Source organism: Rhineura floridana, chromosome 7 (genome assembly GCF_030035675.1).
Source record: "Rhineura floridana isolate rRhiFlo1 chromosome 7, rRhiFlo1.hap2, whole genome shotgun sequence".
In the NCBI taxonomy this organism is placed as follows: Eukaryota; Metazoa; Chordata; class Lepidosauria; order Squamata; family Rhineuridae; genus Rhineura; species Rhineura floridana.
This window is the reverse complement of record NC_084486.1, coordinates 97,414,371-97,427,593: the sequence shown is the minus strand read 5'-3', so window position 1 is coordinate 97,427,593 and position 13,223 is coordinate 97,414,371. Positions and strand designations below refer to the sequence as shown.

At 42.9% G+C, this 13,223-nt stretch overlaps 1 protein-coding gene across 1 annotated transcript in view; it reads right to left on the bottom strand.

Moving 5' to 3' along the window:
• The window catches only part of SLCO2A1 (solute carrier organic anion transporter family member 2A1), a 92,351-nt gene that overhangs the window by 17,208 nt on the left and 61,920 nt on the right, over positions 1 to 13,223 (bottom strand). Inside the window, exons 5-7 of the mRNA XM_061636597.1 lie at positions 8,947 to 9,045; positions 3,824 to 3,957; positions 862 to 937 (exon numbers count right to left, since the gene is read on the bottom strand). Coding sequence (XP_061492581.1) covers positions 862 to 937; positions 3,824 to 3,957; positions 8,947 to 9,045 — 309 coding nt within the window. The remainder of the gene's footprint in view (positions 1 to 861; positions 938 to 3,823; positions 3,958 to 8,946; positions 9,046 to 13,223) is intronic.

Here is a 13,223-nt window from a genome sequence, read left to right as displayed (position 1 = left end):
CTGAGGCTGATGGGGGCTGTAGTCCAGCAACAGCTGGAGGGCCATAACTCCCCCATTCCTGCCCTATAGGGGGACCACTCAATAGACAAGGCGCCATTACCTAAAATGCCCTTTCCTTTGTTGTCGCATATCATATCCTAATACAGATGTTTGTTACCTCAGGAAGCCCCATGGAATTCTGTTCTCCTTGGGCCAGACCCTTAAGGCATGTTAAAGTTAGCATCTGTTTCTAAAGTCAGTAATGCTTTGGCTGGATTAATTTAGGTTATTAATTTGCCTTCTGCTAAAAGTTTACGGAATCAAAAAGCTTTTGCATCAAAAAAAGACTGAGGTGGATTTATATTTACAGCATCTGCAGTGAAAACAGAGCATCATCAATGGTTTCAAGTCTCAACGTCTACATAGGCTGTGTCCAGGTACAGAGGTTGTACGCCTCTGAATTAGCAGTTCATGGGGAACAACTGTGGGAAAGGGGCTGTAGCCCTCACGTCTTGCTTATGGGCTTTCCAGAGGCATCTGGTAGGTCACTGTGGAACAGGATGCTGGACTAGATAGGCCTTGGGTTTATTCCAGCAAGGTTGCTGGATTCTTCCAGGAAAAAAGAAATCTTATGAGATGCATTTAACCTGCAACATGGCCATATGTTGCTAAGCTGATGAGCTTTTCACAAAAGCAGGAGCGGCCTGCAGTTTATAAGCCTTTTAGAAGAACATCCAAATAACAAAACCACACAGAGCTGGCAAAGGTAAGCCAGGACAGATGCAGATGTAGGCGCTAAGTCACCTTACATTTCTAAACAGGTTTTTTTTTGTAGTGTGGCCCTTAACAGAAAGATAAAAAGTTGGAATGAAAAGCCTTTACTTTTAATAAAATCTACCAGGAATCCTTCCTCCGCCTTAGCCTTCTCAATCTTCTTCAGGATGTCCACAGAGTTTTGCTGTGGGAGGAGAAATAGAGAGAATGTTTTGGGTGAGTAGGGTGGTGGCGGTGGAGTTGAACTGTTCATTGTATCCTCCTGAAAGGGGGCCTTGGGAGCTAGCGTACAACCTGCCACATCAGAGCATGCAGAGTAAGCAAGAAACAGGATGCAGATCCTGGTGACAGACCTGGCAAATGCAACATAGAAATTATCGTGGGATGTATGTTCTCCTAGCAGAAGAACAATAACAAAAAAGACCGAGGCAAGAAACAACAACAAGAAGATAAGCACATCTATATATATTTAACTTGCCAGACAGAGAACATCATTTCACTTGCTTGAATAAAGTAGTGCTTGATTTGGCTATTGCCAAGGCCAAGACCTTTGTTCCCTTTTTAGTCAAGAGACTGAATTTATTTATTTATTAAATTTCTGTCCCACCCTTTATCCCAGAAAGAGACCAGGGCGTCAGACAAGGGACAAAACACTAAAAACATCTTAAAAAATCTTTTAAAAAATCTTTAAAACACCTTAAAAATAAAACATATTTTAAAAAAATATTTTAAAGCACCTTAAAAAGCAATTCCAACACAGATGCAGACTGGGATAAGGTCTCTACTTAAAAGGCTTGTTGAAAGAGGAAGGTCTTCAGTAGGCCCGAAAAGATAACAGAGATGGTGCCTGTCTAATATTTAAGGGAAGGGAATTCCAAATAATAGGTGCCACAACACTAAAGGTCCACTTCCTATGTTGTGCAGAATGGACTTCCTGATAAGATAGTATCTGCAGGAGACCTTCACCTACAGAGTGCAGTGATCGACTAAGTATATATGAGGTAAGACTATATTTTATGTATCCTGGTGACAAGCTGTACAGGGCTTTGTACACCAAAACCAGAAACTTGAACGTAGTCTGATAGCTAATGGGCAGCCAGTACAATTCTTTCAGCAGCAGGGTGATATGTTGGCGTTACCCTGCCCCAGTGAGCAGTCATGCTGCTGCATTTTGCATCAGCTGCAGCTTCTGAACCAACCTGAAGGGCAGCTCCACATAGAGCACATTACAATAATCCAGCCTGGAGGTTAGCAGTGCATAGACAACAGTGATCAGGCTATTCCAAGTCCAGAAACAGCTGCAGCTGTCTTTCCAGATGAACCTTGTAAAAGGCACTCCTAGCCACTGAGGTCACCTGGGCCTCTAGCGACAAAGATGGATCCAGGAGCACCCCCAGACTATGAACCTGCTCTTTCAGAAGGAATATGACCCCATCCAAAGCAGGCGACTGACCAATTATCCAAACTCAGGAACTACCAACCCACAGCGCCTCCATCTTGCTAGGATTCACACTCAGCTTATATATATATGAAGAGAAGCAACAGCAGACTTTGTTCCCTTTCATCACCATTTGGGATTTGAGCCATTGGCTGGTGCCAGTCTGAAAGCATTCTGTCAACCTAACCGGCTAGTATAGATTCGAGTTCATTCTTTGTCTGCTAGTAGGGCTTCTACTTATCCTTTTTCCCCTCTCAAAAAATATTAATATTGATATTTTGAAAGGAAATCTTGATAAATGAAAGAAAATATCAATAAAATTATAGTTCTTATCAATATTTTAGTGGCAGATTTTTTTTAAAAAAATCCATTTTTAAGAATAGCTGTGGAAAATTACTACATAAAAAATCAATTTGCAATGACAGAGAATAAGCAAATTAATGGAAAATTTGGTACCAAATCTGTATTGAGCAGAATTCTCGCACATCCCTAAGCACCACACATTTAAAGCACATTATTTCCCCCAAAGAATCCTGGAAACTAGTTTGTTAAGGATCCTGGGAATTATAGTTCTTTAAGAGGTAAACTACACTTTCCAGGATTCTTTGGGGGAAATAATATGCTTTAAATGCATGGTGTGTCCACAGCCCTGGTTTACAAAGTGGCTAGAATGTTTTAGGGGATGCTTTTGGGCCACTTTTCATACTAATGCCCTCTACTTGGGCCTCCTGTGACTGCCTTCAGAGAGAGGTATTGAAAAAGTTAATAACTGCTCTCTTGGAGGAATATTCTGCCACCACAAGGGGCAATAACAGAAAAAGGGGAAAATACTATAAAGCTTTCATATGAGACTAAGACGGTTTAAAAATGGGGGTGAGGAAGTTGTATTTTTAAAGGTATTTTTAAAGGTAAGGATTCAAAACTGTATTGAACATGGGAGACAATCAAAGACTAATACAGTGGTTTGTTAGTATTTCTGATATTGTTGTTAATAGTTTAGTTATTATTTTATTCAATGGCAGTGTTTACAAGCTGTTTCCCTTGCTGTTGAATTATACCGAAAAGCAATGTTCTTCTCATTTCAATTAGTTGCTCATTCTTTAGGCACAGGACAGGATAGAATTCTTTACCAAAAGGCTCCAATCCTGGTTGTTTCAGGGGCCACTCTCAACATATCCCCTATGTAGATACTGTTGATGAGACAGTGACTGATGCCTTTTTCAACTGCGAGACTCTGCCCAGTGGAAATATGATTGCAGGTTATAGATCCTATAGAGGAAGCCATGCAAGCCAAACCTGCCCAGGAAGGCTTTTCTTCATAGTGATTATGGTAGCACCTGAACAGCTCACATTAATAAATCAGAAAAATGATGTGCAGAAAGTTCTTCCTCAGGCAGGCTACAAGCTAAGAGGCAGGGCAAATTGGAGACTGGATTTTTTAAAAATATAGGTCTAATCCAGAAAAGCCACTGCCCTCTTCAGCTTCGCAATTGGCTAAAACTTGACTGCCCTTGTGGAAGACGTAAGATTCATAAGAGGAATTTCTCCTTTGCCAGCATTCACCAGTCACTACAGAAAAGGCATGCTTTCAACAGCTATAGATTAGCCCTCACTCCACCGCCAGAGACTTACCCTCCCTTTGAGCATATATCGAGGAAAGAAGAAATAGGGAACAGATGTGAGCAACAAGCAGCCTGACGAAATGAGGAGCCCCAACCACCAGGCTCCAATCCAGCGCTGGTCTCCCGGAAGCAAGTTTACATCCTCTGAAAGACATGGAGAAATAAATCCTAGTGAATCTACTTCTTGGTGTTTAGGAGCTTTGTATCACATTGTGTTCCACACAAAATGAAGAAGAAAAAAAAGGTTCTTCACCTAGTGCAGGAATGAGGAATCTGTGGCCCTCCAGAAATGGTTGGACTCCAACTCCCATCAGCCCCAGGCAGAATGGCCAATATTCAGAAATGATGGCGGTTGTAGCCCCATAATATCACTGGGGTCACAGGTTCCCCATCCTTCACCTAGTGCCTCAATTTCCTTTAAATACTACTGAATTCCAAATATCTCTTCCCATGAGGCCAACCAAATTTACTAGGGCATTCCCTACCTTGCTCAGGATTTTCTACAAAAAGTGGCAGTGCTAGTACACCTGACATGTGCTCTTTCGTTGCTGCTGCTGTATTGGTCTCTAGGGCAGAGCAAGAACCTTTTTGGAAGCTGCTGCAGACCTCAGTGTTTGGCACAACACTGATAGTTCTGCCATTTCGCTAAAGTGGGATAAATGAGAGATTTAGCATCTAGGGAACATCTGCTCTAAAAACCAGCAGCTATAGTTGGTGGTGAGAACATGTCTCTTCAGTGAAGTCAGGGCATATTTTCTAAACTGACACTGTGTTGGGAAAGTTGTTGCCTTTCTAGATCACAATTCCTTTGAAGATTGAGAAAAATGTCTGGCAAAGTAGATGGGGTATGTAGATTTATGGGAAATGCGTTGAGCATAGAGCATGAGTGTCCACAGTGGAAACCTAAGAACATCACACTGCGGAAGGTGTTTCTTGGGAGTGCAGACCTTAAGCAGGCTATAGCCAAGGAATGGGGTTAAGGGAGGCACCTGGCACACCCCATTCATTTGTGCAATTACAAAATTAATTAAAGAAACTAATTTCTTCCAACCTTCTTTCCTTTTAGATGCCTAATGCCTTTTCAAACTGCTTAACCAGCCTTATGTGCAACAGACAGGAGAGCTGGAAATATTAGCTGCTCTCTTCCTGGAAAGAATCTCCCGCCCCATTGTTCCCAGGCTGGGCAGAGTCCTGCTGGCTGAGAGTCAGGCACAAGCACAGCCACTGATCTCAGTGGAGAGAAAGTTTTAATGAGTCTTTTGGAGTCTATGCTCTCCAGGGACCCTGGAGAAGAGACGCCAAATCATTCCACTTTGAGAACGGACATCCTGCAGGCAGGAGGCCTTGCTCAGAGGAGCCCGTGCTTCACTGGGGTTGGCATAGAAAGTGTCTCTCCACATTGTTAAGGAGTGGGAAGGAATAAACAGCAATCTCCAGCCTTTTGCTGCTCAGCCCAGACTTCCTGCCATCCAGGATTAAAAAGTGTGCATGCAAAAAGTGCCAACACCCGCCAAAACAATGGCACAGCTTTCCTGGACATGACTAGCCCACTCAAGACCTGGTGACATCCTCAAGGGGTGACCACACAGAGGTAATTAAAGTTGCCGGTCTACATGCAGAAGAAAGCCACTGTCATTTCCTTCTCTCTTCTCATTTCTTTTCTTTATCTTGCACAAGATAAAAATGATGATTCTGTGATATCTGATTGCCTGGAAGCGATGCAAGAGAATTCTTTAGCACAGAGGCACAATCTAGGAAGAAAGCCCCTGGCTGTTAGAAAGAATATTGTGCATGCCACATGGGTGTGCTGGAGAGATGGGTAGAAATAGTGATGGGCTAAGAGCCCATTTTCTAAGTCTAAACTCTACAACAGATGTATATAGTAAATTTGTGATGCAGCGGTGCTAGATTGTAATCAAATCTGGGTCAACTTACCCCCCCCCCTTCATGACAGGCAACAGATATGAAGTGAGAAACTGTATTGTGATATAGATGGGGATGGGGTGGGGAACAAGAAAAGATGGAGAAGATGACCTGCCTGAAGGCATGTAGCCAGATCACCTGCATGTCAGTATGGTACTCTGCCACAGAACAATAGTGCATGAAGTTCACTGCATGTATGGAAGCTAGGGCTCCTGTGAAAACCTATCTTGTTGTTTCTGTAGACAGTTCCACAGTCATGTATTATGGCATCAAATATTTAGGACACTAATTTGCCAACATGAATATGCAATTTTGTGCAAAGTGGACCTGAATCATTGTTGTGCATAGCATGGCTTCTATCACCAACAAATGCAGCTCATGCTTCCATTCAAAGGCAGTACAGGCAGCAACACAGTTCTGAGTAACCATATGTCAGGGTTCAGACCCATCTGGACATTGAACCTCCTGACATGAGGAACAAAGAGAGCCAACTTCCCACCAGATCTCCATGTTGTAATTGATTATGAGGAGCCACCAGATCTGGGCATCCCTGTCCTAGGACAAGAGGTCCCCACACCAGCTCCCCAAATTCCTGGCTGGCTCTCATACTCACTTCCTGTCTCCCCCAGGGCCACAGGAGCAGAAGAGAGAGTGAGCAGGCAGGAACTTCAAGGCCACCAATAAAGGACCTGGCTAGCTGCATGTGAGGCTGTTCAGGAGGGGGAGTGCATGAAAATACATGCTCAGATCATGGCCTCTTGACAGCCAAGAAGGGGTGGGGCCTCCAGTGCCTATATAAGTGCCCAGTTCAAGCTCCTCAATTACCTCTTATTGCAGCTCTAAGCTCCAGCCTTCCTGACTGTATTGCACACTGCATGCCCACTTGGCTTAATTGCGCAACAGCTTGCTCAAGTAAACCACTACTTTTTGGTGATGGCAGTAATATTTGAACAATAATATCTGAAAACTTTCCGCTAGTTCAGGACTTTTATCTGCAACCAAGAATAGGGGGAGGGGTTGCTTTGGGCATACAGAGAATTGCAGAAAATCACATTATCCCTAATTGGAGTCAGACTGTGTCTTTGCCTGTCACCTAGCAACACACCAAGAATCAGTCCTCAAATGAAACAGGGAGCCAGTAGCACACTTTATGTCATTGCCTGTGTTTCAATTTCCATGCCTCAGACAGACTGTGTACACATTACCCTTTGGTCTGGCTCCAGTGCGCTCCCACACGTCTTTTGAATCCATGTACACACAGTGTTATCCTCAATCCACAGATATCTCCTAATTTCTTCTGAAATACTGCATTTTGATGCACTTTCCCCCAAACCAGCTTCAATCCAATTTCAGAATTGCAGGCTTACTCAATGCGCAGTGAATCTCGGGTGTGACAACTGAAATGCTACACAAACACCTGTGTGCATGCACAAATGACAGTAGCATGAAGAGTATTTCCAAGGTGGAGGCAAGGCAGGTGACTGGTGCTTATGTGTACAGTGGAGTGCAAATTCAATTGAAATGCAGTGAGAAAAAACCTACCTTGCTGCATTTTAAGGCAGTAATGTGATTGTGTACACAGAGATAATCAAGTGGCTCAGACTCAGTAGTATAGTGGCAAATTTAGAAGTGTGGGGTCCCTTCATGAGTCATCAGGATTGACCTCACAGGCCAAATGTGACAAGTGGTGCCACCCACCTGTCAATTACATGACATCATTATGGTGTCAAATGATTGATAGGTGGCTCTCCAACCCACCTATGAAAACGCCTTGTTGTGGGTCCCCAAGCGGCAACAGCCTACTGGCAATCAGGTGCTTGGAAACTGCTGCACATGGGGCTTCCCAAAGCACCAAACACAGGGCTAGCAGAGTGGTTCTTTGTCCCCTCCCCATGGGGGGTGGGGACAAAGAAGCTGGTACTTTACAGGTATTGTTGCATGCAAGAGAGATCCCTTTCACAGCTGATTTGCAAAACAACAGTTTCTTTCCCCTGAGTTATGCGTATCAGCTGAGAGAAGGATTTCTTTCTTGCACATGATACCCACAAAATACAAGAGACATTGCTTGACAAGCAATTCTTTCTCCTTGCACAAACTCACTGCAGCCATCACAGAGGGTGCATGGAGAGAGAGGGAAAGAGAAAAGGCTTAAGAAGAGTGCGTGGAGAGTGAAGTGAGATAGCATTTCCTCACAAAGAAGGGGGCAAAAGAAGAAAGCCTGAAGAAAAGAAGAAGTAAGGCTGCCTGTAAAATACAAGGGGAATTGCTTGTAAAGCAGCTCGTTTTCCCTCAGTTGTGCTTTCTGCAGATTGTCTGTAGATTACTTTTGCAGATTTCCCCCTGAATCGTGGTTTTTGCAGATTATCTGTGAGAAAGTGGGGGAGGGGGGAGAAAGGGAGCCTCACAGGGGGTTGGGGAAGACAGAAAGAGCAAAGGGCTAAGGAAGTAGGCAAAGAGCAAGGCTGCCTTCTCAACTGTGAGGACTGATCTCGCATGCAGATATGTCTGTAAAATACCCCCACTCTTCTTAGCCCTTTGCCTCCCCATCCACTTTCTCAGACAATCTGCATACAGTACCATCAAGGGAGAAAAAAATGCTTTACAAGCAATGCACCTTGTATTTTACAAGCAGCCTTCCTTCCTTTGTCCCCCTTCTCTGACAGTAAATGCTGCTTTGCCTCATTTTTATGCTCCCCCCACCTGCCAGTATGGCTCTCTTCATCCACCCTCCACTTTTGCTGCTATTATTCTCCATTGGAATGTTTGAAAGCCCTTCATTTTAGTAAGATTCTGATGCAAACCCCCTCTCAAATCAGGTTGGCTGTCCCTCCTCTTCTCTATAAACTTCCCTCTCTTAACTCCTGCGGACTCTCTTCCTCCTTGTGTTTTTCTCCTCTCCACAACAACAAGGAGATTCATACTGACTGCTAATTGGATGTAGTGACTACTGACCTTCCTGGATTCTTCCTGTAACTTCTAAGGCAAGAGGAAAGGGCATAGCTTTTAAAACCAAGCATGTGGCAGTTTGGTTGGCTGTAGAGACAGACAGAGGGACACTGGAGGGGGCCGGAAGGGGGCCGCCTGCAAAAAAAGTAGCAGGTCTTCATCCTGGAGCGTGCCCCCTCCAATACACACCTGCTCAGACTATTGATCTGAGAATGTGTAATGTGTAAGAGCCTAAGGCCACTCTCAGCTAGAACAGATACTCACTCATGTCAACCCTCCCATAGTCCACAAATATCCGCAGTGCTGCAGAGCCAAGCAAGTAGCCAAAAGCTGGGCCAAACACCGCAATGGAAAATAAGATTGCTGAAAAAAAGACAGGGAGAAGAGGATGATCAAGTGTTCATGGGTGACATTACTTCAGTGTTTCTGATGACAATGTTTTTTCTTTCTAAAGCATGTTTTTAACCACCCAGTGTTTGGATGTCTTATAAATGAACAGTGAGATGAACAGTATTTAAAACAAAGCAGATAATTAATACTTCTTCTGAACTAGACATTACACATCTTATTTACCAAAGAAGGGCTGCTACCTATCAAAAAGGATCCCAGCAATCTACTTGAAATTAAGATTACAGTAATGCATTTATTACAACAGCTTCTCCAACCTGGTACCCTCCAGATGTTTTGGACTACAGCACATCAGTCCCAGACACCACAATTGTGTTAGCTAGGGTGGATCAGAGTTGTAGTTCAAAATATCTGGAGAGCACCAGGTTGGGGAAGGCTGCATTACAACCCACCATCTGTTATTTACTTCAGACGTATAAAAATAATGTAGTGAAGAAACAGAGAGACATTTATGAACAAAGAATTCTGTGACCAGGAAACCAGAAATGTTCTGAGATTTTCATGAATACAAAAAAAGTAATGCACTTAACTTAAACCTGAATGCTTATTTTAAATTATTTTGCACAATTTTACTTTATTTTTGTGCAGAAATGCAGGTACACTAATTGCTTGAAGCCCTAATATATATTTTCCCCTAACAATGCAATCATACCCATATCTATTGAAATAAGCCCCCTTGAGCTCAGTGGGACTTACTTTCCAACGATGGTATATAGCAACCTTCCCCAACCTGGTGCCCTTCAGATGTTGCTTGGACTACAACTCGCACCATCCCTGACCGCTGACCATGCTGGCCAGGGCTGATGGGCACTGCAGTGCAAAATCTTTGAAGGGAACCAGGTTGGGGAAGGCTGGTATATAGGACTGCAGTCAAAAACACGGAGGGCAATCCACCAGAGAGATGGGTTGTCAAAAAGGAAGGTCTTGGAGCCATGCTTTAGTGAGCAGATATCTACAACTGGAAGATTCAAAGCTTCCCAACCTCCCTCATAGCCATTTAAGCATTTAGCAGAAGATGCCATGACATTTGTTTACAATTTCCCCCCTATGTTCTTTTGTAAAAATGAAAGTTTAAATTTCTCAGTAATTTGCAGATGCTGCCACATTTTCTCCAGAAATGGCATTCATGCATATTTTTTAAAGTTTCTGAGCACTTTAGAGTAATGGAAGATGACGTCTGCAATCCTGTGTAAGGTTAGGCTACTGAATCTCCCAGAAGTCAATGGGATTTAATCAGCCTAATCACGAACAGAATTGCTGCTGAAGTCCAAAAGGACAGTTCATAAACAATTATCTGTAGACATCAGATGTGCTATGATAGCGGAGCTTGTAGGAGGGGTACACTCAGCTACAGGTAATAATAATGTACCTCAGAGCAATGGTGAGATATTCTTAATTGTATTAACAGAAAACTCAAAGCCAATGGAAGTCAACTACTAGACAGTTGAAAATGTTATTCCTCAGAGTTGAAGAAAATCCTTTTTAGAAAGGTTATCTTTTTGGGGGTGGGGGTAGAGTGGGTAGAATATTTGAATTTATCATTCCTGAAAATAACAGTTTTGCTTCAATTAGGGAGAAGTAACAGGAAGAAGAGCTGGTTTTATGAACGTTATAACCTATCTGGGGAACAGGAGACAGTGGGCTGCAGTTTGAGGAGGGCCACAGCTCAGTGGGATACTTTACATACAGAAGGTCTACCACAACTGCCCCATAAGACTGGACCCTGTTTTTTGTGTTTGAATCCTCTTAATTTCTGTTTTAATCATTTTTACATACTTTTATATTGCCGTTTTACTGGTTCTAGGCTGTGTTTTTGTTTTAATGATATATTGTTGGTTTTTTAGATTGTACATGGCTTAGAGATTTTTGAAATATTAAGTAGTACGTAAATGCTCTTAAATAATTTCCAGTCAGAGGAGACAACATTGGACTAGAGGGGCCAATCATCAAACACAGTGTACGGCAGCTTCCTATTTATTCATTCCTTTTTATCTAACAAAAGTTTTATATAGCTTGATTGGAGAACACCTCTAAGTGGTTTACAAAAAATATCAGAAGTATGATTACAAACAGTTAAAAACAAGTAATTAAAACATTTTCAAAACAATTAAAACAACAATAGACTAAAGAGATTAAAACACATAAACATCTTTGTGTCTGGATACACTTGCCTAAAGAAAAACGTTTTAAGCAGCCACCAAAAAGAATACAGCCAAGGTGCTTTGCTAATGTGATTGTTATTTTTTAGCAGACATTATGTAAATTTTTCTGAATTGTACATATAAATATTAATCACTATGTGTTGGTGATGAAATGCTTTGGCATTTGAGAGCGAAAATGTTTCTTTGGCCTTATCTTACACTGAACACTCTCCACCCACCCAGCTTAAGTGAACTCTAAAAGCTGTTGGAATACGTGGTTCAACTCCAACTTGTGGGTTGAGGCTGCATGGGGTTAAAACGGGTAGCTAGAGAGGAGACCTCCTGATTGCTAGGCTATCCTTTGATCTCCTGCTGTCTCTCCCTTCCTGCTAGACCAGCCTTTCCCAACTAGTGGGCCACCAGATGTTGTTGGACCACAACTCCCATCAGCCTCAGCCAGCATTGCCAATGGTCAGGAAAGATGGGAATTGTGGTCCAACAACATCTGGTGGCCCACTAGTTGGGAAAGGCTGTGCTAGACTGATATGCATAGGATGTTGACCACATCTCCTTCCTCCTTCCTTCTTCTTTCTCTCCAGGGGGAGAGCAGACATATTCTCTTTGTCTCTCACTCTCCTCCAAGCATGAGGGCAAATACTAGGCTTAGTCTTTGCATCTCCCACCTAGCTAGTTAGCTAGATGTAGAACTCTTTCCTATCAAGTATGTACTTCCAGAATAAAGTAGTTATTTCTTATTTTAAAGCTTAAAGTCTCTGTCTGACTAATTTGCAGGGAAGGTGTAATCTTTAGCAAAGATTCAAACACATAAAGGCTCACTCAGTCTCTCCATTCCCAATTTCGCCACTCTGCAACAAAAGCCATGAAGATTTTGTTCAGAAACATACACTCAGAAAGTAGTCCAACCTCTCAACTCCACAAAAACTTACTGCTTTTATAGGCTTCCCATGGAGCAAAGCTGAACATTCTGGAAAATGAGAGTCAGAGAATCTTGATTTTTCAGCTCTCAACCTATTTCCAGAAAGCACTTTCATATTTGGTAACATCATGGATAGGGAGCCCGTGGCCTCCAGATATTGGCAACTACAACTCCCATCTTCCCCCACCATTGGCCATGCTGGCTGGGGCTGATGGAAGTTGGAGTCCAACAACACCTGGAGAGCTACAAGTTCCCCACCCTTGGGCTACAGGGCCAATTCACAAGACAAAGCTGACCAATCACTAGCCAGCCCAGTGTCCATTTGTGAAGTGTTGCTACTGATGATTCATTGTCTACTAATATGCTGAAGTGCGACCAAACTCTCTTGTTTCGTCTTTTATGGCTTGCTAATCATCATGCTTATTATGTTTTCCCTTCTTTATCAGAAAGGAATGTTATCTAGTAATTAGATTCTTTCTTCATATCTAAAAGACAGACGGAACACTCATTATCATAAAACACATTGATAGTCACAGTACTTGGCGCCTACCAGCCTCTATGACCCTTTACCCTGCCCTATTGTAAGTACTCGTATTGTACCTTTGGAAGGCCAACATTAACAAGACCATTCCCCACTCCACCCCATTACATAAGCATTCTGGAACTCAAGGGAGCACCTTCTTCTTCACCTTGCATTTTAGATTTCTGCTTGGTCTAGTTTTACATAGTGGCAGGGGGTGTCAAGTAATATTTATTTATTTCATTTATACCCCGCCTTTCTTTTCATGAAACAGGCTTACATTTGGTTCCCAGGAGGTCTCCCATCCAGGCATTGATGAGACCTGATCCTGCTTAGCTTCAGCAGGGAGCTGGCCACATGTGCCTTCAGACCATAGCCTGGGACCAGTAATAGCTGAAATGCTTATAGCCAGGTTTAGAGCTCAGCTCCCCACTGGAGAGAATTTAGGATTCAATGGTGGGTTTGGGGGAGTTTCTATCCCAAAACAACCCTGAATGCATTTTGGTCTAAAAGCCTGGAATTCGGCTGCCAAATC